Source organism: Ictidomys tridecemlineatus, chromosome 8, assembly GCF_052094955.1.
Source record: "Ictidomys tridecemlineatus isolate mIctTri1 chromosome 8, mIctTri1.hap1, whole genome shotgun sequence".
In the NCBI taxonomy this organism is placed as follows: Eukaryota; Metazoa; Chordata; class Mammalia; order Rodentia; family Sciuridae; genus Ictidomys; species Ictidomys tridecemlineatus.
In genome coordinates, this window is record NC_135484.1 from 25,994,036 (window position 1) to 26,019,006 (window position 24,971).

At 40.5% G+C, this 24,971-nt stretch overlaps 1 protein-coding gene across 4 annotated transcripts in view; it reads left to right on the top strand.

Moving 5' to 3' along the window:
* The window catches only part of Nhsl1 (NHS like 1), a 238,909-nt gene that overhangs the window by 94,962 nt on the left and 118,976 nt on the right, over positions 1-24,971 (top strand). For 2 of the 4 annotated variants that reach the window (XM_021729458.3, XM_021729459.3), the window contains exon 1: positions 18,183-19,052. The exons of the other annotated variants lie outside the window; for them this stretch is intronic. In XM_021729458.3, the coding sequence (XP_021585133.2) occupies positions 18,851-19,052 (202 nt within the window). In that variant the 5' untranslated portion in view covers positions 18,183-18,850. Of the gene's footprint in view, positions 1-18,182; positions 19,053-24,971 lie in introns of those variants that run through there. 4 annotated transcript variants of the gene reach the window in all.

Sequence of the window (24,971 nt, forward strand, 5' to 3'; positions counted from 1 at the left end):
TTCCGAAGATTAAAAAATTCAGAGAGAGTGAGAGAAATTTCTTTTATAATATATTCCAGGGCTTTTATATATATATATATATTTAAATTCCTTTAAACATTTTTAATACATTTTAAATTTTAACTCTCTTCTTTGTATGCTGATCCCTTTTTCTGATATGAGCCACTTTGAGACTATAATGTAGACCAAGTAATTATTTACAAAGATTAGTTTTCAAAAATCCCTTTCCATGTTGTGTATCATGTGTAAGTCTTGGCTTTGTCTCAGTGAACATTCCAGGTTTTGACATTCTAAGGTGACCTTGTAAGGCCAAGACTTGTGCTGAAATGTTGTATCTTCTGGGGGCTTGTGTGGTGTAACCTGGACTTACTTTAGGTATGAACCAGCAGCCACCTAGTGGCAGGGATCAGATTTTGTGGCACTCTCCTTGTTTTAAGTACTATTGTCTCATTTTTCTTTCTCTGTGAAAATGGCCCCGAAAAGAAAAAGACCACGTGTGAGTGATATAGATTTGCCTGACAACTTGGAGACTTGTTAAAATTTTCCTGTGCAGCCTTTCCTCAGAAGGGTCAGCGTGCTACTCGATTTATGGGACTCACACTATCAATTATTTGTCTGTTGTTATGATCTTCCTAGGAAGCAGAAATGGCTTTCAGCTCTGGCTGCTGCTCATTGAGAATCGTGTTGGATTCTGTGGATCTGGCACTGGGCCCATGCATCTGTAGGGTTAAAAGCTCCCTAGGTGATTCTGATGCAGGACCATGGCTTAAAAAACACTGAAATAGACTAGTGCATGCAGATCAAAGAGTTCAGGGAAAGTACGCAACAGCCCTGCTTCACTCCTTAGGAACAGTTCGCAAGGGGCTGTTTCTGTTTGGAGTCAGGGAGCCCTTGCAGAAGCCCAGGAAAACTGGCAATCCTGTTGGCAACAAGAAGTTGAGCTTTCAAGGATTCAGCTCTTCAGGTTCATTCTCCCAAATGCCTTCTAGACTCCCACTAGTCCTGAAATAATTGTGAATAGGAATCTAACTGCTCTCTGCTATGAAAGCCCCTGAATACTGGGATTTTAGAGAAGCCCTTTCTCCTTTGTTGCTTGGAAGCTACCAAAACAGCGTTGATCATTTCTCCTGCTTCCCCACCTCCCTCTAGTTAATTCGATCAAATAAACCACACCCTCATGTGGAAATTTACAGCAGCATACATTAGCATATCAAAGAAGGGGAAAGTCCTATAGTTAACAAGACAAAAAAATCCTTTAAAAAACTTTGTTGGAGATAAACAAACTTATTTGCATAGGAAGGGACTTTTTGCTCTGTACCTACAGCTGAGCAATTTTTTCCTTAACCCTAGTCTTGGTGGTGGTGGGGGGAACTGGCCAAGTCCCTTTGGATTCAGTAATTTTCTTAGGATTAATTTCTGACGGCCAAATTTCTCTTCCATTTGAAGTTGGGCTTAATTAACAAATGGAAAGTTTGGCAAAGCAGTTTACTAATTCAAAACTATATCCCTCTGCTTTCTTTGTGTTGCTAAGTACTAAAATCTTTGACCTGAAAGGAAGAATACCGCTAACACGTCAATATTCAAAGGCCCCATGCAGTATAACATGCTTGAGTTTGTGCTAGAAGAGGTGTCTCCTGCATAAGGAAAGTGACTCTTCCTCTGCTAATGAAAGTGAGGCAGTTGCTTTACAGGAGGTTGAAAGGAAGTCCTTTAAGGGCCAAGAGTTAGATTTCTTGTTATTTTTAGATTGAGTTAGCCATTGGCTTCACTGATTTGAGGTTTGCGTGGTAAATTGTAATCCCCAAGTACACGAGTACAGAGCATTACTCTTAATGAATGAACTCTGTGCTACCAAAGGCTACTTGGAACAGTGAGAGGAAACAGCCACATGACTCACTTTTGTTCTTGAAGGTTATCAAGGGAGATTCGCTAACTCCAGAATCAGACCTGAGGTGTGGTAGTGTCACAGAGCTGGGAGGGTTTCTAGACCTGATGGTGAATTATTGGCCACTAGGATACTTTTCAGCTTCAAAACTCAATGAGTGCTTGAATTCTTCTATCGTTTTTTGGTTTGTTTGTTTTTTGTTTTGTGAGTGTGTATTTTAATGGCCTTTAGATTGGGTTTAATAAGGCTCCATACAATGAAACTTTACCTTTTAAATTGGAAGTGAGCTGCTTTGAGGGAGTTTGGCTGGGAGAATCTCCAACAGAAAAAGAGCTTAGGGGGCAGTGGCATATGGTATGCATAAGGGAGGCATAGGAGACACCTTTAGAGAAAGGTTTTTTATTGTCTACAGGCAAAGGTTTTTCTCCACTAGAATTTCTTCTAAAGAACTTCTAGGTACTTTGTTTAATATGCCTTACCATGTTCATAAAACATTTATATTGACCTTCTAAGATATTTTTCCCCACAAGAAGAGTTACCTGCATACCTGCTACCTTCCAGTTTTTAAATCTCTCAATCTTTTTTACACAGGTGCTTTTAGATAAGAGGAACTTTGTGTTCTACTGTGGTCCTTCAGTTATTTTCTTTCCTGCAGGTTAGATTGACAGGTACTTAGAAGTGTCATTGCTGTGTGTGTCTGAGTTTTATAGAACTGATGTGTTCTTTAAAACGGTAATCTGATTTATTTAGTTTTCTGTTCTGGGGAACAGGGGGTAATATAGTTTTCTGAAGGGTCATGATTAAGTTCTCCTTCATTTTCTTATAGCTTTGAGGATCCATTGTCATGGAATAATTGTGGGGGAAAAAAGCTAGAAGCGTTTTTGAATGGTAACCTTCAAAGTTAAATAGTATTTGAAAGTCCATAATTTTATCTCTTTTACCCCACAGCTTAAGCCATAGTATATTATTTTTTACTCCTTGAATAACTGGTACCAATAGACTCTTACCTATTCTTTGTTATTTATATTTTGCAAATTCTCAAGTTGAAAAGATGTGTCTATTAATAGATTTCTCCATGCTTCCTCTAGTGCTACACGCTGGCCTCATAATGCCACTAGGTGGCGGTATGACCATTCTTTTTCCTCTTGGAAAACTGGTTTAAGAGAGGCTTGCCCAGGATGAAATTGTCCATAACTGTAAATGTTGAAATCAAGATACTGATTCAAATATTTGCGCTATCTGCCATTATGTGTTGTGCCAGCATGTTTTTGAAAGGGGAAAAGGAAATACCAAGACCTTATTTCTTACGTTAATAAATTTCATCCAATATCCATAATGTTCAGATTTTCTTCACAAGGAATTGCTCATCATCGCTGGACAGCAGAAGGAATAATAAAGGAGGCCAGAGGGAAACGAAGGAGATCCTATATGACGAGGCTTCATGGTGCTGTGAAAGTTCTCAGAATGGAGAGGATCAGTAGTCACTGGGGAGGGTTGAAATGGTGCTCCAGAGGAAGGAGCAGAGAGAAGAATCTAGAAGAATCTAGAGAAGAGTGTAGAAGGCTCTGTTGTTGGGACCTAAATGGAAAGTAGAGAAGTTTGGGTTTGATCAGCTTGGAGCAGCATTTGACCCCATCAGGGTGGTGGCCTGAGGTCATCCAGAATGTGAGGCCAGAGTAGAGCACAAAGGCTGATCAGGTGCAGCTGGCCCTCTCTCTAGGGGAAGAAGAGGAAAGCAAAGTCATGACTCTACTTGGTTTTGCCCACAAGAAAGTTCTCTTTGAGTTTGGGTATGAAGGTGGAAATCAGACTTGAAGGAAACCTACAAGTTTGGACAGCCAAGGCAACATGAAAGGTAAGAGTAGAAATGCTGTCGAAAAACGGGGGCCACACAACCCAACTTGGAGTAGGCTGACCTGCACAGTTAGCCTCTCCTCTCCATTTATGAAGTGGTTGGGGACTAAGTGAAGTACTAACTCATTGCCAAGGGTCGAGAAAGTCAAGGCAGGGCCTCTCTCTACTGAAGCAGAATTTGCACTGATGGACTGATGGGCAGGCAGCTGGGGGAAGCAATTTGTTGGTTGAAGTGCAGGAACCAGAGTGTTGTGGGTGGAGGGAAAAGAATTCACTGTCTAGAAGAAGAGTGCAAATTAGAGAACAATTCACTCACGCTGCAAACGGGAGGAGGAAATGAACAAGGAGAGGGAAGAGAGGGCATCAGTGAGGCTTGGAGGTTCCCAAGGAGGGCGACGAAGGGTGTAGGTAGAGAAATTCTCACGGGTACTTTGGCTGAACCAGGGGCCTCTTATGCGTGCTGAGCAGGGAGGGGTTGGTTAGTCCCTGCCAAGCCACTTGTTCCTCACCCCGAGCAGGTCCTGGGATGGAACTCCTCACCTGTGGGCAGGTTATCAGTAAAACACCTGACCACACTGTGGCGTTAGTTGCTCTCCGGGCAGTGCCTCAGCCACGAGAAGAAGGAGCAAACTCCCCTCCTCACCCAGGTGGTTCTCTGGCCCTTTCCCCAGAAATTCTGAGCATCCTGGGTGGAGTCCAAGTCATTTTGAATCCGCCAGATTGAGAAGCACTCCTCCAGAGGACTCAGTGAAACCTAGATCACCGCCCTCTGTACCGCTCCGCCTCCTCTCCTCGCTCATGCTGTCCGGAAAGCACAAAAGACACATTCACATTAACCTGCCGGTTGATGAGTGAATGGATATGGATACTTGCTTTTTATTTTGAGATGCCTTCAGGGTTTAGTTGGATGCAGTATCCTTTGCCTATTCCTGTCTCTGGTTTGGCAGTTGATAAATCCAAATACTCCTTTCCTGCGACTCCGCCCAGTTCCCCAAGACTTGAGGACAAATTGTTCTGTTCTGCCACCTACTGGTCATCTACTGGCAAAGGATCTCTGTTTTTTTTTTGGGGGGGGGGGATTGAAACCGGAGACCCTTAACCGCTGAGCCACACCCCCGCCCTTTTTATTTTTTATTTTTAAGACAAGGTCTTGCTAAGTTACCTAGGGCCTCACTAAGTTGCTGAGGATGGCTTTGAGGTTGCAATCCTCCTGCCTCAGCCACCTGAGCCGCTGGGATTACAGGCAAGCCATGTGTAAAACAGGATTTCACACATGATTTTTCAATAGTGCATAGAAATTCTCTTTTCTAACAGGGCCAGGTGCTCCAAGTTAGACCTGAACACTGCATATGCAAAGTTGAGAGGAGTAGTTTACTTTTCTCTGAGCTTTTTTTTTCCAGTCCAGGTTCATTCAATAACAACAATACATTTTAAGAGGTCACTTTTCTGCGTTAATCTCAGAAAGAATGTTTTTATATGCTGCTTGCCCATTTTAGGGACAAATGATTCTGGTAATTCAAGGCACTGGTGAGGCTAGATTGGGGTTCAACCTGCACACTGTTGGAGAGGTGTGATCTTGGAAAATTTCTTAGTCTCTTAAGCTGTATTTGTTTTTAGGGTAGTTGCAGCCAGATGTCATTGTTATAATTTTTAACTGTGTTTGACCTCGGGTCCTAGCTCTGATAATTTCTAAAAATGTTATGGAGTAGCTGCCAGGTGCTGGGCACATAGTGGTGAACTGTTTAGGTGTGATTCTCGGTACCAGGGAGCATCTAGCAACATGGAGCAACAGATGACCTCACAGAAGCTGTTCCCTCACCTGTCAGACGAACATGGTGCCTGGCACATCTCTGAGAGCTCCGTCAGCCCCACATTTCTGTAACTTAAAACAAATATTAAAGTGCATGGCTTAGTTTTCCTAGTGACTGTGAGAGGCAGTGTCTGTTAGGTCCTTCCAAATGGTACCAAGTGTTCAGACTTAGACCAGCTGACCCTCATAGGGTTGGGTCTGGGGTTTGTGAGAACGTGGATTTTAGGGTTTGCATTTGCTGTACTTTGAAACATTGTACTTATTAGAATTAAAAAAAGGGCAGATGTCTTCATTTTCAGTTTTGAACACTACTGCCTGAAATAGAAAGTAGCATTTAACTTGGCAACTCTATGGATAAACAAAAAGTAACCTTTCTCAAAGATTAGTGGTTCTTCTTTAGGGGATTTTTGGTGGTAGTGGGGAGTGGTGGGGATTGAACCCAGAGGTGCTCTACCTTTGAGCTACATCCTCCAGACATTTTTACTTTTTGTTTTGAGATGGGTTCCCCTGTGTTGCCCAGACTGGCCTTGAACTTGCTTTCCTCTTATAAATTATAGGTTTGCGCCATCACACCTGGCAGATTCATGGTTCTTAAATGGGGAGGAGGGAGACAGACCATGAAGACTCTTCAAAACACAAGTGCCCAGACAACAAGAACACAGACAAAATACCAAACTAATCTACCTATGACCTACTGAATAAGAATCTATTATGAAGGTGACTGATGGTGTTCAGCTACGGTTAAGAATCAAAGAACCCACACAGTGTGAGTTGGACCTGTCTCATCCTGTGTCTAGGCTCTGAGCAGTGGCCAGCCATCGCACGGGGGCCTTCCAGTACCCTAGGCACTGTGCTCACCTCTGGATCCCAGTCACCCTCCAGCATATAACCTGTTTGTCTGCACCCCTCACTTACCTTTATTAGGCTACTGTTAAAACATTAGACTGGACTATTGATTTCATAAAGACTCTATCCAATAGAAGTAAATCAGATTTTGGTCTTTCCTCAGAGTTCATTATAATCTTTTTTTTTTTATTTTTTTTTTTTATTTTTTATTTTTTTAGTCTATGTCTTGTCTGAAAATAGCCAAGTATATGCTTACACGTTAATTAAGTGACAGTTGATTCTTACGTAATGTCACTTTTGTTAGTGATATCTGGCCTGATCTTCAATACAGGCCCCAATATTGGTTATAATTTCTTGTGTGCTGACTAAGCAGTATTGTACTGTTATCAACTAAAGGTTATTTGACATCTTTAACTTTTTTTCCCCTTTATTTTGAATGAGAAAAATGTACTTTTAAGTGTGTTCTTATAAACAGGAATAGTGTTATAGAGCTGTACAGTGACTGGCACTTTTCTTCTGTGATTATTGAAAAAATTATTAGTAAAGCAAACTTGAGCAAATGTGTGTTTTGTATGTAATTTGCTAAATTTTCTTTTTTTAAAGCTATTTTAAATAAGTGACATTACACCTGAGGTAAGGTAGCTACATCTGTGCTATTTTTGTAGTAATTTCTTTTATTTGCCTGGATTTCACACTTTTAATTGTCTCACAACATTTTGGGAAGAAAAATGTGTCCAACAACTAGGCAAAATGATAAAAGGTACAGTTGAGACTTTTGGTTTTATGTTGAGAATTGGGTGCTCCAGGTGGGGAACGCTCCCTCCATATGGGAGTCTCACTGTCCCTTCCAGACCCCCCACCCAAAATGTATCAAATATAGTTGTGATCACCTGCCTCTGGCCTAGACCAGTCATCATCTAGATGTATCCACTAGTCACATCTATTTCACGGACTCTGAGGTCACCTGCCACCTCAGTCCCTGGTATCTGCCATGCAGGGTTTGGGCATAGGCAAGAGGACCCAGGGTGGGACAGCCAAATGTCTATGGGACCTTGCTCATTTGAGTGCCTTCTGAGACAGCACTGTCACAGCTCTTGATGTCTTCTGGAGGTGCCTGTGGCCTTGTCGGGGAGGAGGGAAAGTCAAAAGCTACTGCCTTCCTTCCTTTGTCCTGCCAATCTCTGCCCCTCCTCTCTGCCCTTAGTGGGAAGTGCCTGGCGCTCACTTGTAGAAGTACTTCATCCTCTTTAAGGTTCATTTGGGGAGCTTGAGTATGATAATGGAAGTTCTCTTGATGTAACATATCCAGTTTTGACCTTGGGGAAACAGGTATTTCAACCCCAAATTTCTGAGTGTCTTAAGTGCTCTTTAAATCTTTCGTTTTTCTAAGTTTCTCCTTACGAAACGAGTTGATTGAAGTCTCTAACAAATGTGATTTCACAGGGACAACTAAAGTAGTCACTTTCGAATTGGATTCCCCTTCTCTAAAGAGCTTTTTATTTGGAGATTTTGAAAACTGTTGGGAGAGTCGGCAGTGCAGGTGGCTGCAAAAATTGTTAAGAGAAAAACATAAAGCTGTCTTTTTGTTCTACCAAGTTGTTTATGCAGAGGAAGATGGCTTCCTCCACCTTCCCTGGTGCTTTGGCTGGGCTACAGATTCAGTTGATGAAAGACAGATTAATAGAAGAAAACTTATATTCAATTATCTACTTACAAGAATTCCACATATAGGAAGGTCAGACAGTTGAAACTTACATGGCATCTGAGCTACCGAAAGCAGTAGGGGCTTGGGGCTTTTGAAGGGGATGATGACACAAATTATGGGGTGTAGGGAGGAGATATACAGTGAATCAGGTTGTCTTGTACAGATAAAGTCTCTTAGGTAATAAGCTGTCTGCAGCAGCCCTCATCCTGATTCATGTACCAAGAATGTAGATTTCTCTACAGATACAGACCTCTGAGTCAGCAATGTCTCAGAACAACCGTCTCAAAGTATGCCCCAGAAGTATATTTTAGGGTCTCACATTCTAGTCTCCCACAGTCATACTTTGGAGTGGCTATCCTGAGCCCCAATGTTTCTATGACCCCCAGAAATCTAAATTTGTTACATTTTTAAAGAAAACGCTCTTCTGCAACCTGCACAATTTTATTAGAAACAATATGTGGGAGAGACTGAAAAGGCCATGTCGTTCAGCAAATTTTTAAAATATATCCAACTCTAAAGTGTTCCTTTAGCCAAACAAGGGTGTGGGGAAAGGATCAGGTATATTGGTTTATGAGGGGTGTCAAGTTCGTAGCTCCCTTAGTTGCAGAGTGAGTGGAAAGTTTTAAATATCATTTTATAAAAATAACTTTAAAAATCACTTGGGTGGAATAATTTCATCGATGAAATGCAAACATAGCACAGTACTATGTCTTGTTGATGAACACACAGGCATGTAGAAAAAGTGGAAAAATAGGTCTGGGAATGAAGCACAACGAATTTGGAAACCTGGTTTCTCCAGGGCAATGGGGAAAGTAGGGGTATTGTTTATCGGTAACATATTTTAAAAACTGAAGCAAAAAAAAAAAAGACCCCAAGCAAACAAATGAACATGGCAGACTGATAATTAATAAGTCAAAATTTATAGTGATTGTTTAGCATACAAACTGTAGAAAAAAACATAAAAGTTAAAATGTAAAACTCTTAAAATTAACCATTATGCTATATCTTGCTTGTAGTAACTAGTAGTAATTTTAGTTATATCATCCTAGCATTTTGGGTGGGGGGGTATTTTTTTTTTTTTTTTGGTGGTCCAGCAGTTTACCAGCTACATCTCAAGCTCCTTTTATTTTGAAACAGGGTCTTGCTAAATTGCTTAGGACCTTGCTAAATTGCTGAGGCTGGCCTCAAACTTGTAATCCTCTTGCCTCAGCCTCTTGAGTTACTGGTGTGCACCACTGCACCAGCCATTCTTCTCTATTTTTTTTTTATTCATTTAGTACTAAGTCTATACTTGTAATGTTTGTGCATTTTCAGTGAAAATTGTAAGTAAAGACTTCAACTCTGCATATTTACTTGAATTGTAATTAAACAGTTTGAAACTAGTGATTTTCAGACTTTACCATAACAGAGATTCCTCTTGGAAGCTTAAGTCCCAGGTTCCTTTACAGAGGTATGTACTAAATAGGATCCAGAATATGTATTTTAAATAACCTTTCCTGGCCTTCCCTCTCCACTGTCCCAGGTGATCTGACTCAGGTGTTCTGAATAAGACCTTAACTTCTTATTTGGCTTCATGTAAGTTCAGGATAAGAGTGTGTATGTGCATTTTTTTTTTTTGTGAAACTGAGGGATTTTTGTTGTTACAAGTGTTTTAAATAAGTTACATTAATACAGAGACATAGCAGTATGGTTAATTTAAAATGGCATAAAACCCATGTCTATTTGATTACTATCACACTTTTTCAGAGACGGTTGCATGTGACTTTTGGAGCATAATTTCAGCACTGTTCATGAATGGATCTTTGAAAAACAGGAACATTTGTGGTTTCTTTAGTAGTTCTGACTCTACACGTAGCAGGATGGCAGCGAGGATCTGTCTAGAGTAGTGTGACTAGAGGTAAGTTAGTCATTGTGTCTATTTGCTGACTGGTTTCAGGATTTTCTGTTTTCTTTGGTCAGCATTTAAATTTTTTTTTTTTTTAAATTCTCATCTGTTTTCGCTTGGTTATTCCTCCAGGGTAAAAGGGCTTTGGGGAATTGATGAAGTATAATAATCTGAAGTAACTGAAGGTTATATCCATCTATATAACATTCTGAATAATTAAAAAAATTACTCTTCAAGTTAGGACCACTTTGACTAAAAAAAGTACCAGTTTTCATTATATTCATGACCTACCTCACACAAAAATCAGAAAGTATTTTCAAACAACCCAAGCAGGCATTATTGCCTTAAAATTGATTTTAGTGGGACCTTGTTATGGTATGGATATTATGTGTCCTGAAGAGACTCACCTGTGAAGGGCGTGGTCCCCAGTGGGACACTGTTTTGATATGGGGATTTGGGATGTGACTGGGTCCTGGGAGGCTCTGACTTCAACAGCGGGTTAATCCATTGGTAGCAAACTGGACTATTGGGAGATGGGGCATGATTAGAGGAAGTAGGTCACTGGGGGTGTGCCCCTAGGGTATATCTTGTCCCCAGCCCCTTCCTCTTGCTCTGCTACACCCTTCTGCCATGATCTTCTGCCTTGCCTCAGGCCCAGAGCAATGGAGCAGCCCACCAGGCCCGAAACCTTTGAAACCATGAGCCAAAATGTCTCTTTCCTCTTTGGTTTACATCAGATATTTTGTCACAGCACTGGAACTCTGGCTAACACAAACCTCGGGGTAGAAACTTCAAAACTTCCTTTCTTTTATGATTGTTGTAATTTTCTTGTTCAATGCATGCGTGTAGAACAGAAATGACTCAAAGGAAGGGCTCAGATCACACTGTAAGTCACCAGTCTAGTGTCAGCTGCAAGTTAGAACACTTGGCATATACACTCCAGATTCTTATTTTTTTTTATTGGTTGTTCAAAACATTACAAAGCTCTTGACATATCATATTTCATACATTAGATTCAAGTGGGTTATGAACTCCCATTTTTACCCCAAATACAGATTGCAGAATCACATCCAGATTCTTATTAGAGTTTTTCTGTCAAAAGTTTCCATAAATGTCATTGTTGGTAATTATTACTATTTCAAGTACTTCCTATTGGACTATGTTTTCCCAATTTGTGCTTTTACAAATGGCACGAAATAAATAGCTAAAAGGAAATTAGGAATTTTGAAATGTATAAGAATGCAAAATCAAAAAATCTAGAACTCTTACAAAAAAAAAAAAGAACAGAGATGCTAAAAAAATATAACAGATTGAAAACTTCCCTTGGTATATCCTTGCATTCTCTGTACCTGCTGTGAAAACCCCCCTCCAACTTGGTAGCTTTAAACAATGAAAATTTATTCTCCTGAGTTCTGGAGGCCAGAAGGCTGCACTCTCTCTCTGGAAGCTCCAGGGAGCTCCTGTTCCTCACTGCTTCTAGCTTTTCTGGTCAAATCACTTCAGTTTTGTCCTCTGTGCTCACACTGCCTCTTCCTTCCTCTTCTCTCTGAAATCTCCCTCTGATTTTTACTTACAAAGGACAGGTGTGATTGCTTTTAAGGCTCACCCAGGAACACCGGACAGTATCCTAATCTCAAGAGTCTCATGCCAATCACAGCTGCTTACCTTTTTTTCTACATAGGGTGACATTCATAGGCATCACTCCTCTTACCTAGGCTACAAAACTTAGTGATCATGGTGCTCTTGGTTCTCTCCCAATCACTGATTCTACCATAAGCAGCTGGCCAAATTCAGTGGTCTACTAGAGCTAGTGTACACGGATGACGAGAGCCCTCTCTTGAATTTTCAGCATTTTTTGTAGACTTGTTGTAAATTGTTGGTAGTTTGAAATTGGCCATGGTGGGAGTCTTTACACCACGGAAACTGGCAGATACTAGAAATCTGGGTTTCCTGTGAACCCTTGCCATGCTTGAGAGAGGGTTTACCAACCACTGGTCAGGCACATCCCCTACCCCTGACCACTGGAAACTTAGCTCAGAGAGTGTTTCTCATCCTGAAGAACCCACTCAGACCCCTGGAGGCTTGACTCAAGGCCCTGCTTGTTTCCTCTGTGTGTGGTGTGTGTGTGTGTGTGTGTGTGTGTGTGTGTGTGTGTGTGTGTGTGTGTGTGGTGTGGTGTGATGTTATGTTGTGTTTTGTTAAAAGTAGCTGTGGGCTTTATCTGTCTCCTACAGTAATGTTAAATTCCTCTGGGGAAGGACCTTATCTTCTGTGCTGTATGCTCAGCCTGCCTGGCTGATTTCCTAGCGGGGGATCAATACACATTTGAACTGATCCCTCTCTGGGCTCTTTCCATGTCTGGAGGTGACTCAGAGTGATGTAGACTGATGCCTAAGGGTTGAATAAACTTGTACTTGTGTATTTGGTTTCTCTTTCTTTCCTTGAAGATATACTAGAATTTGGGTTCTGAGTGACACTGATTAAAGAATTTTGAGTTCTTTATACTCAATTCTGATAACAGGTTTGTTAGAAGTAAGATTTTTATCTGGTTCATTGGAATCACTGCTGGTATCAGCAGGATTAAAAATGAGTCTCTGACATGTAGTGAAGTACAGTAGAGGTTGGCCAAATTGATAAAATACCTGTTAAAAAACCAGATATGTTCTATGTGCTCTGTAGAGCAAAAGTGAATATAGTTTTACAGATAAAGCTAAATGGGGAAGGCATTTTTGTTTTGTTTTGTCCCCCCCACACACACACACAGTCTGAGGGATTGAAACTTATGGCCTGTGCCTACGAAGCAAGCAGCTCTACCATTGAGCCACATCCTTTTGAGCTAAATAGAATAAACTTTTGGGGAATCACTTAAGGTTGACTGAAAGCTTCTCTGTCTTAAACATCTACCAGGAGAAACTGATATGGCTACAGAATAACTAAAGTCATCTGGTGGAACCACGGAGCTCCAGGTTCTGGGTTGGATCATTGGTTCTGGAGTTTTGGTGCATGGATGATCTAAGAAACTAAGATGTCCTGTTAAATTAAGAAAAGCATAGAACCTATATGTTAATAGCCCTTCTCAAAGTGAAGCAGTCTAACTATATGAATAATTAATATTTATTATTAATCCTTTAATTCAGATTATGTTCTTGTGGTCAGCTTAATTTTTACTTTTGCTCTTGAGGATTTACTGATAAAGAAATGATCACTACAAAAATCTACTTCTCTCCTTGCCTTGAACCATAAGATCAAGGGGAAAAGGAACCATGGAAATGAAGGGATGGGTTCCATTGTTTACCCCTTCAGCCAACACCTGTTAAATGCTGGCAGTGAATGAGGTACTGCAGGGAGCTGACAGCCCGGCTCCGGCCCTTGGGGGCATTGGAGTCTATTGCTGTGCCACATCAAAGGTGGTCCCCTGTACTGTATCACCTGGGTGCTTTTTGGAGTTCGGAATTTTAGGCCCTTCCCCAGGTCTGAATTAGACTCTGTATTTTAATAAGCTCTCTTGTGATTTGTGAACTCATTAAGGTTTGCAAAGAAACCTGGATGAGAAGATAGAAAAAATTAGGAGTACAGTGATCACTGGAGAGGCCCTGGGAAGGATATCAGGAACAATGGAAATCATGATTTTAAAAAAAATTATTTATTTGGAGTTTTATTTTGATCTCAGAACAAGCCTGTCCTTGGTTGTCTCATTAGAAAAATGTGACAGTGGATGCTCGGTTTGAGAAGACCTTGTCATCTGAACCTTTTGGTTCCTGGATGTTTTCTTGGTCAAGCTTGGAACAGTGTGCCTTCCTGGCTGTCAACTGCTCACCAAGCCTCTGACAGTCCCATTGTCTTCAGCTGCAGCTCCTGCACTAGTGACAGCCATTATCCCTTGCAGTGTGCTCTGCCTCAGGGGATCAAGGGTAGTAATGTGCTGCCATTTTGCTCCTGTACCAAGGGATCCCATGGGAACAATACAGCTCAGGCTCAGAATGTCACTTCTGTGCAGAGAGAGGCCTTTCATGAAAGCACTAAAAGGTGGGTTCACACATGAACGTGTGCATCAGTCTCTCCGTCTAAGACCACAATGCTTGTAATTCTATGGAAAGGGATGACGGCTTCTAGAGCCAGGCATTAATGAACAGGCAGAGCTTTTCTTCCATTCAGACACTGATGTGGTGGTTGGTGAGGACAACCTAAAAATAGGACCAGTCGTGAAAAGAGTAACATGTGTGTTCTTCCAAGACCTCTTTCTGGAGCTCAGTTGTTTAATTTGGCAGGATAGTGGGGAGAGGATGGGAGATGGATAAGGGAAGTTGGAGATGTGTACTGGGGAGAGTTTGTTAGGATTCTGATGGTAATTTGTTTTTTTTTTTAAATAAATATCTGGCTCAAACTATTTACTTTTAGATACTGAGATAAGCTTTTATTATTAGTGCTTACAAATTATCTCATTTACATCAACTCTTAAATTATTCACAGGAGATGACAGTCGGAAAACCTACCTATTGGACCCTGTGCTAGAGGCTAAAGGTCCCTGAGGGTTGTCTGGCAGATTCCGTGGTAATCTGATAAGGCCCACACTTCACTGCTCCCCCCCCACACACACACCCTCTACTAGGGCTGTTTAGAACATGACAGTGTTAAGTGACTCTCACTGTTGCCTTCTGTGTTTCCCCTACCTTGTCTCTGTTCATAAGCCTTCTGGTTGTGCACTCCATTCCCAGCCAGACCCACCCATGCCACCAACTCTAATAACCCAGCACTGTACCCCATTGAGTTCCAGCATCAGGGCTCTGCTGGACTCTTCCCTTCTAGGTTAGACAGAGCAGACAAGGCACACATAGAATTTAAAAGTCACTGCTCATTTGAGGCCTTTGAGGGCACAAACTGATGGTACTTGAAATGAGTTCCTGCTCTTGGCTGGCATTTTACACAGATGGCAACTAGAGTAATTACATGCCTGATCGGTGGAGGGTTTTTTCTGATCCCATATCCTCTCATGTCTAACAATTTTTATTAAATCAAAAACTTTCATTAGAGCCAAATGCCTTTTTAAAGGATGCTGGTATGCATTGAAACACGAATTATTGTATCTTTTGGCAAGGCCTTCACAAACTTATCCAATACATCCCTTTGACTCTTGGTAAAAACTGAAATCTTTCCAAATTGATGCAGGAAGATGATTCTAGAATTTTCCCTTGTAATATATTCTGGTAACTCCCAGTTTTCCTAGAGACTTTTTCTTGAATGAATTACTTCAATTATTCCTGGAATAATATAATTTATCATGATGGGAAGGTAACTCTCAAATGCTAAGAAGTTAATATGAAAGAGGCAGGCAGTCAATCATCAGGTCTTTCTGGGGTCATTTATCCAGCCACTGGAAGCTTTGAGCTTCCATCACACAAGTGAGGGACAAGGGTACTGGGCAGGCAGCAGCGGCAACAAAGCCTTTCTAAAGCCAGACATTTCATTCTTCCCTTCCAGAATCCTGCAAAACCTATAATTTAAACAAGCTTGTTTATCTGATTTCTTGGTGCCTGGAGCTCAGCAGTGGAAAATTGGTGGGAGGGAGCGGTTATTGGCACATGTGATGACAGCAGAAGTTGTAGTTTGACAGCCCGACGGTGAGAGGGGAGATGGGAAAGCCCAACACAGTCGGAACACTGATAAAAATCTGTTCGGCATGTCTGTTTGAAAGATCTAGGTAGAGTGTGTTCTGCTGTAGATTTTCATGGGGAAAAAATGGTTAAATTAAAATGTGTTGTTACTTTGATGATTACAGCTGAAGTTATTTGGAAACAAATTATCCCCTAAAAGTAGAGATAGTCTATGGTAGTATTATTGTGAAGATTAGCATAGTATATATAAAGTACATGGCACATAGCACCTCTGTGGAGGGCTGTGGTTGCTGCCTTGATAGTTTAGATAATTAGAATGGGTGGTTTATTATAGTGGCTAGGTAAATACAGTGTGAATTGATGTAAAACATTCTCAAGCAGCCCATGTAGGACCTTCTAAGCAAAATGAAATGTTAACTTGAATAGTTAAAATTTAAATATGTCCTCCAAAGCTGACTTAAGCCATTACATTCTCTCATGGCTGCTAGCAACTCTGATTTATTTGACTTTCTTTTACATGAGTTAAGATTTAATAATCAAGGCCCAACATAACAGAACCACGGATTAGTCAGTAAGCAAAGGATTGGTTATTGTGCAAATATATCACTAGGTCTTGTGATTCATGAAAACATGGTTTCTGGAAATCTAGAATTTTGTCTAATTTTAGGGATAATTTGCTTGTTTTTTTTCTCCTTCAAATAATTTCAGCTATAATCTTCAAAGTAGTAAATAAATAAATCCAGCTTATTTAGGGAAAATCTTGAGTCTAGTCCTTGAATGGACCAGTTATTATTGGTTCTTAGTTGCTTGGCAGTGAACTTTCTTCTGGTTACTCTCATCAGCCCTTTCCCCTATGTATGCAGGGAGGGGGGCGGGGCGGGTACCTGAGGATAACTCACTGGCTACCAATCACACCAGTGCCCCTGTGCTTTTGTATGTATACATACCCCTGAGGAGGGCAGCAGCCAACTTTTTTTTTTTTCTGGTCTATCAATAACAGCACAGGGTTTAGGCTTAGATATCTCTAAATTAAAAAAATATATATAGCTGCAGGATATGAACAACAGGGAAGAGAGAATCATGTTCGTTGTTTAGGGTGCATGAATCTTTAGAGAGCAGAGGTCCTGTGTCAGGAGGTCCCATTAACCTCTAAAATGGCAACAGCATTGGAGGTATTTATGTACTTTCTGGTGAGAGTGTTTTTAAAACTTTTTGTATTTTTAGATTCTCAAAAGTGTCCTTCCATGGGACAGAATGCACTGGATGTTTGAACTTTGACATTAGCCACTGGCATTATACATAACTATATCATATAATGGTGGATAAGTAGATATATCATTCCAATTTAAGAGCTGAAGCATGTTCAGAGCACTTGGTGATGGGGAAGTGGTGAAGCTCTGACCCCCGTGGTGTCTGATACAACTTTGTCCCTTTCCCCTTTACTGACTGCATGGCAGTAGGTATGCAAGTACTGGGCCTGAGTCTCCCTTTCTATAACTTAAAGGGTTTAAACCAGATGGTCTCTTGAGGACGCTTTTAGCTTTTAATGGGATCAGTATTGGTGCCACCTGGACTATTTCATCCCTTCACCCTTTGGTTCTGTGTCTGTTTTCTGTTGAGTTCACAGTGTTGTATGAGCTGCCCATCCTAGGAACAATTGGTTTCTGTGATTTCTTCTTCTACAAATGTTCTGGTCCTTGTAAGCTTGTAAACTTTTCTTACAAGCTTGGATTAGATATATGTTACAGAGTTCTGCTGTTATGACATTTAATCAAAGTTTATTTTCCACTGTATTTGTTGGTTTTTAACACATTTGTTTGATGCAAAGAAAAGTTGAAGGCTCTTGTTCTCTAATTGTTGCTTATTCTGATTTATACATTAGAGAAGGGAATGCTGACCCAAGTCTCTATGATGGACAGATTCGGAGACTGTACTATATGGGACTCTAGATATTTTGTATAGAATGCTTGGGGTTAGAGCCTGCAACTAATTACTCTAACATAGCTCTCAGAGGATGATCCTCTGGGAAAGGAGGATTATTCAAAGGTAGAGAGGAATAATCCAGCTGGAGGTGTTACCAGTGGGGGAGGCAGAGGTGGTCCTGGACCCCACACTCTTCTTCTGGTAGCAGCAGGGAAGGAAGTGGTGACAGGTACACGTGTGCTGCATTTCACCTTGCTGAAAGCCGGGAGTGAAGGAAGAGTTGCGTCATTTCATTTTCTCGGTTAGTGTGTTTCCTTAGGTGATGACAATTCTCAGTCCACCAGGAATGCTGGATTTGTATGTAACTATATACTGTACTAAAACTCTTTGCACTTTCAGAAAATTTCAGAAAATTGCACTTTCAAAAGTATGGTCTGATAACTAATTAGCAAATTCTTTTTTAAAAAAAAATCCTCAGACATCTGCACCCATTTGCATTTCCAAAGCTCTGCCGGAGTTGAGAAGTTTGAGCTGCCTTTGGAGTACTGACTGAGGAGAGGCGGGGCTTTCTGTCTCCAATGAGGTGCCTTCAGTGGCGGGCAAGCCTATCGTCTTCCAGGGGAGCGCTCCCTCTGTAATCCAAGCAATAGCCACGCAGCCTGTTTTATTGTTTGTGGAGTCCTGCGGCTCCGAGCGCTTCACAGACGGGAAGGAGGGCAAGTGGGCGGTTTATGATTCTGCGCTCTGCCGGGACAAGAGAGCTGAGCCCTTTGGTTTTTCGCGAGTAACCTGTGCGCGTGAACTTTGAGCTGGGGGCCTGCTGGACACTGGATCTTTTTCTCCAGGGTGAGAAGTTACGTCCTTGCGCACCGGACAGCTGGCTCTCTGCCCTTGTGGGTAAAGATGCCTAGGAGAGGCGTAGGATTACAGTTTGGGATGCTAGGGACACACCAAAGTGTCGGAGTGCCTTGGTTCTGTTCTTTACAAAGTCCTGACAAGTGTGCCTGAAATGAACAGCCTGCTTCATTTTAAAAGAAATTGTGCCGATATTTATTTTTTATTTTTTTGACTGTGGACATCCCTGACCTAGAACTGAGTACCAGTATGTGGCCAGGGTAAATTTTTTTAAAAAAATTTCTTAATCCTTTATTTTTCTTTTTAATCGGTTGTCAGAAGCAGCCTTTTGCATAATTCCATGCCTGACGTTGTCTGAATAAGTGGGAAGCAGCAGGCAATTTGGAGGACCTGGGCCAATTTAAAAAAAAAAAACACCAAGCTTTTTGTTTATCTGGCTGTCCTTTGTCTCTAGTCGAGTTTGATGTGAAAGAAGATGAAAAAGGAAGGCTCTTCAGCTTCCTTCAGACTCAAGCCAAACTCAGGGTCTCTCTCACGTGCTGTGAGTTGGATAAATTTCTCCTCCTTGTCCAGGCAGACAAAGAGGCTGTTTCGCAGTGATGGAGAGCTGTCGGTCTATGGGCAGCAGGTGGAAGCAGATGATGAAAACTGGACATACAGAACCCAGCCCACAAAAGGTGACTTGATTTTTTTTTTTTATTTAAGCATTTAAAAGTTTGTTACATAGAATTATTTATTTCGATCTGATTTTCCCCATTGGTAGGTGTTGGTTTTTTGTTTTTTTTTTTTTTTTTGTACTGGAATGCAGCATCATTCATTTATTTACATGTCTAAAATGCAGATGCTTCTCCACTAGATTTGCCTTGAGATTGTACACTTCCAAGAGGATAAAATAGCTGTTCTTTGCTCCCAATACCCTCCCTGCCTCCTCTAGATCCACACCTTCCTATGACTTTTGTGAAGTTCAATGGAAAACCACCACCATCACGTTGGGAATCTTCTGATCTTACCATTTGGGGTTAGAACATGGAGAAACTGCACTGAGAAAACTTTGGGAGTCATTAATAGTTTTTTTTTTTCTTTCTTCTAAAAAGACGAATGAGTTACCTGAATGCATGAATTAGACAGGTGTTGGGATATGACAGGGAGGGGAATAAACATACAGGAACTTACCTTTGATATCTTGGCCAAAAAGAGTTTTTGGATTTCTATCAAGTTCCTTTTTAGACCAAAGTGTTGGTTTCTGTTCTCAGGGTTAGCATGCTTCCCCCAGCCCCAAAGGTAAAGAAAGATACCAGGTCTGCTGAGAGACAAGGAAACTTTCCATATTTCTCACCACTCCCCTACTTGGTGTTTAGAATTTCTGAGTTCTTCCTCTTAGCATGTTTGCTATGGGGACTGAATTGTTCAACTCTAAAACTGTTTCTCCATTGGATGCAAAACCTGGTGGGGAGCACTATTTAAGTATCACAAAGGAGCCCAAGCTAGACAGAGTGATTGTGTTTCCCCTGTTCATCACATTCTTCCCATGCCAAGAGAAACCTCGGAGAATCTCTCTCTCTCGGACCTGTTCTTCCCCTTCTTTGGGGAAACAAAACTGCTGAAATGTGAGAGAATCAACTAAGCTAAGTATGTGCTTATGGGTGCAGTAATTACACTGTGCAGACTGAGAATTGAGTGCAGTCTCCTTTGGGTAACGTGTGTTAAACCATTTCTGTTTGTCTATTAAACTGTGGAACAGGAGGGACCAGTTAATACTCTTTGAACCTGTCAGTTGTTTATTATGTCAAGAAGGTGGTCAAAAGTTGTTCACTGATACTGAGCTTGAAAACATGGCTTTTTAGTTCAGATGCTGCATAATTGCCTGGTTGGAAGAGACATTGTGTTTTCTGGCTGGAGCTGTGTAGTTTAGTAAGTCAATGAACTTGACTTTTCTAAATCAGGAATAAGCTGTGGTTTGGGAAAATGGTTGGGTTGTAATGTTTGGATCAAGGGTGGATACAGTAGTGCTGTGGTTGCAGGAGGGTGTAGTTTTGATTCCTTTGGCTTCTGCTGAAGGTTGCTTCTTAGGACTTGTTTTGTTTTAAGTCAGCTGCTGTCAAGTTTCTGTTAAAGATTGTGTACATTTGAGCTAGTACCTTTAGGACTTCCATTATAGAAGGTTCATCTAAATTAACATTAAAGGGAAAGAGAATGAATTTACATATGTTAGTTTTAGTTGGAAAATGAAGAAAGTACTGCACACTTGACTTGGAGAAAATAAAGAAGTCATTATAAGAAACAGAGGCAACTTGTAAAATGAAGGGAGGACTTGTTTATGTAACAGTATGAAAGATTATGCCATTGATCCTTTCATGTAATGGGATATAGTAGCCTCATGAAGATAAATGGAGATATGATACAATGTGTAAATTTATATGGTTCTTAGAAAATAATGAGGTGCAAATAAATATTATTTTTGACATGTGGAATTATGGGGAATACTTAAAAACCTGTCTGTATATCAAAATTCACAATATTATATTCTGTTTTGCATTTAACTTACAAAAGAAAATTGGCCCTCAACTTTGACATATTGTCTCAGGGGCATGTTATAACAGTTGGTCTTTATTCCATATAATTCTTTCTTTTGAAAAAAATGTACAAATGACATTTGTTTACACTAGTGGATCAAAAGAGAAAAAGTCTGTAAGAAAAATTATGCAGGTTTGAGGGTTTTTTTGTTTTGTTTTCTTTTTGAGAGCATCAAATATGTTGAAACTCTAGCAGGGATTATTGATTGGTGCTATGAATACCTAATGGCCATATTAGGATTTGGTTTCCAATAAATATGCTTTGAAGACATATTGGTCTGATGGGAATGGAAAGCACATCTTTTATATTGGGCTGCCCAGATCACATACAACCTAATTCACTTTCCTTTTAATTTTACTCCCCCAACCCCCTACCTTACTTAAATATTCTTTGATTTACAGTTTTCTAAAAACCTGCTGCACATTTCCTTCTCACACATTCAAACACTACCATCAGGCATGGCGAGAAGTGGGGCAGCTGTAGGCTGACAAGTCAGGCCTGCACCTGTGGGTTCTGGATGGCAGAAAGGCTGGTTCTGCAGCCTCCTGTTGATTTCTCCCCCACCTCCAGGAGCTGCTGCAAGGCCTGTCTGCTTGTCTGTTCCCTGCCCATTGTCTGTAAGTGACACCAGTTTGCACAAGGAGTCCAATGAATGAATCTCTGCTATCAGGGTGGATAGACCGTTGTATAAGATACAGATTTATTTTATGAAACAGAAAGTCTTTTTACAGTGACTTTCGTTAAGATTAAAAGTGACTAATATGCATCTTTCAAATACACTGCTTTTTCTGAATTTAAAAAGTTTCTAGAAGATACATAGTGGATGTCTACAGCAACTACCAGTAAGCACTTATACTTTTATTTTGTTACAACTCATAACAAGTTTCAGAACTCTCTTGTGTCAACATTTATACTCAGGAAGGTAATAATGAATTGGGTAAAATCTTAGTAATGTGATCCCTTACAATAGCAGATAATGTTTTGACTTAACTACGCAAATCAAGATTGGGAATCAATGCTTTAATTATTATACTAAGTGAATCATGAGATATTTTATTAGATGCCTGTGAGAAGGGGAGTGTAGTTGTAGATAAGACAATGTGTACTTTCCATGTGGACCTGTGAGGACATTCATTGGGAGTAATAGGAACTGAATACTATGTGCAGAATACAAAGACATCTAGCACATAGGCCCTGAAGTAGAGTTCATATGTAAATGGAGAAGCGCAGAAGACATCTAATGGGAAATTAAATAGAGAATGCAGGATAATTGTGAAAAATTTTAACTTGAATGGCTTGGATGAGAAGGTCCAGGTCCAGGTTAAAGTACTTTATTTATATCTCCTGAATATTAGTATGAAATTAAACAATATTTAACGAGCACTTTCTTTACCAGCACTATAGAAGGTTCCTGAGAAAAACTAATAATTAGTAGTATTTATTCTGTACTTGCCTTTCCTTGCTCACAAATAAAATAAAACAGTGGAATAATCATGGGGTATACTGTCACTGAGCAGAGCATGTTTTGTTGTATCCCCAGCTCTCTGTTTAGCTGTGCAGAGGTGTGATTGACGATCTGGAAATTGGCAGGTTGGCAGACAGAGAGGGCAATTGACATGCAAAGCTTTGTTTTAAACAGCATTTTCATTTTCTCCTGGACTGTATCATATGTACTTAATAACATTACCAAATTTGCCTCATTTGAATTTTAGTGCCCTCCCTTCCCAATAATTTCAAAAATGGCCAGAGGTTGGACCGGGAAAGTAGATCAGTGTCAGAGCCAGTGACTAGTATTTGAAGGTGCTGGGTTTGATCCTGAGCACTGCCCCCCAAGAGGGGGAATCAAGTCCAGAGATGGCCCTTGTAAAGTCAATGAATAATCCATACACCAGATCATTAATTTTTGAGGGTGGTAGTTGGCTAAAGTAATTTCACCCTAATCCCCCCCCCCCATAAAATAGTTGCAGAAGAACAGAGATACTTGTGCATAATTATATTAGTAATGACTTTAGATATTATAGTGGAGAAAAATGGCTTTGAAGACCAAAAGCAGCAAGTTCAAGATCCTGTTTCCTTGTAAATAGCTATGCTTTATTTTTCAGTAGTGAAATCATTAAAATTATGGGACTTAAGAATAATTTCTTTGTGGATTTAAGGAAACTTTAGAAACATTGATAAATGTTGTCAAAGTAGCATTCCAAATATGTAAGTAAAACTAAATATTTTTTTATTTATTTTGAGGACCTTTCTGTACATCAGAAAAATAGCTAAATGGAGTTTAACAAAAGAGATATGAACAATACTCTCAGTGCAGCAAATGTAATGTTTTCCTTCTTAATTTCCTACTGAAGTTGATGTTCTGTGAAAGAGACAAAGATTGAGTGCCACTTAATATTTTATCTGGCCCACTGAAACTGCCCTTGATTGACCTTTGATTGTTTGTTCTTTTGAAGTTGCTACTCTGTTGCCACACTGCCCCTTTTTGTTACAAAAACATCTTTATTTGGTAATTAAATTGTTGAAGTTCTATTGAGACTATGTTTTGTTTAATACCCCTCTTTAATTAATTTTAAAAAAGATTGTGAACTTGTTTTGAGAATTTAGACACTTAGATGACTAAAAATAGAGTGGTAAAAGAAGTAACTTGTCAGGGCTTGGGTTTGGAGGTAATTTGTGTTCTTTTCTTTTGAAATGTCTTTTCTGAGTTATGGATACTTTTTTGAAATTGTTCTTTACAAATAATGATTTCTAAAATAATTTCCAAGACCCTGTACATTAACTAGGGTTCAAAATTCAGGTTTTTTTTTTGGTAATTATTATATGTATTATGTTTCCATATAATTTCAGGGGTTTTATAGGTTTTGACTATAATATTTTCTATCAAATCAGGGTTCTTTTGAAAGTCCAATATTTCCTATCAAGTACTTCAGTTAACTTTAATCTTATTAATTTTATCTCCTTAAGATCTGTTGTAACCACCTGGCTGCCTTCATGGTTCTGGTCTTTATCAGCTCTTTTCTGGACTGCTGAATGGTTTTCTTCTCTTGCTTTTTCTACTGTTGTCTCACTTTGATCTATCCTTGAGTCTACCCTGTTTCCAGAATTATCTTTCTAAAATACAAATGCAATTGGGTTACTCTCGGGGGCTTGTGTTGCCTATAGAATGAAGCTCATATCTCTTCACATGGAGTGAAACCAGTGTGATCTGCCTCCTCCCCCTCCCTTGAAGGTGTATGCAGACTCTGGAGTTTTGACAGCTCCGCACTTTGCATGGTCCATTCCCTCACATTCCCAATCCCTATGCTGGGATGCCCCAGCCCCCTTCTCTACTTTTTGACTTCTGTGTTAGTCAACTTTCTATCACTGTGACCAAGAATCTGACATGAACAACTTAAAGGAGAAAGGCAGGGAGGGACCCCTGGGATAAGAAATAGCCTCCCAGGATATATCCCCAGTGACCTTCCTCCAACCTACAGATTTCACCACCTCCCAGTAGTCCATTCAGCTATCAGTGGGTTAATCCGCAGATGAGGTCTGAGCCTTCATGATATAATCACTTCTCCAAACCTGTACCTCTGAACGTTGCTGAATTGGGGACCCGGACCTCAGCACATGGGCCTTTGGGGTACATTCCAGCTCCAGACCATAGAATTTCCTTCTTAACCTTCCAAACTCACGTAACAGCCTGGGAAGTCTCCCCTGATCCTCCAGGGCAGAGCTGCTTTCTCCCTCCTCTGTGTTGTTTCTCTGTCTTCCCTCTGGAACTGCATTTGTCATAGGCTGGGTTGTACTTATTTGTTTACTTGCCTGTGGCTTGATTAGACGGTGAACTCTTTTATGGCAGACAGCCAAACAAATGAATTCATCTTTTTTGCCCCCAAGGCAAAGTGCTCAGTAAATGGCTGATGAACGTGGCAGCACAACTCACCCAGGGCTGTTGATGGTGCTGTTTACACAGGCTGAATGTGGGTTCTAGTAATGCTGTGTGCTTAATATCTGGACGTCTTTGAGTGTAGCCAAAG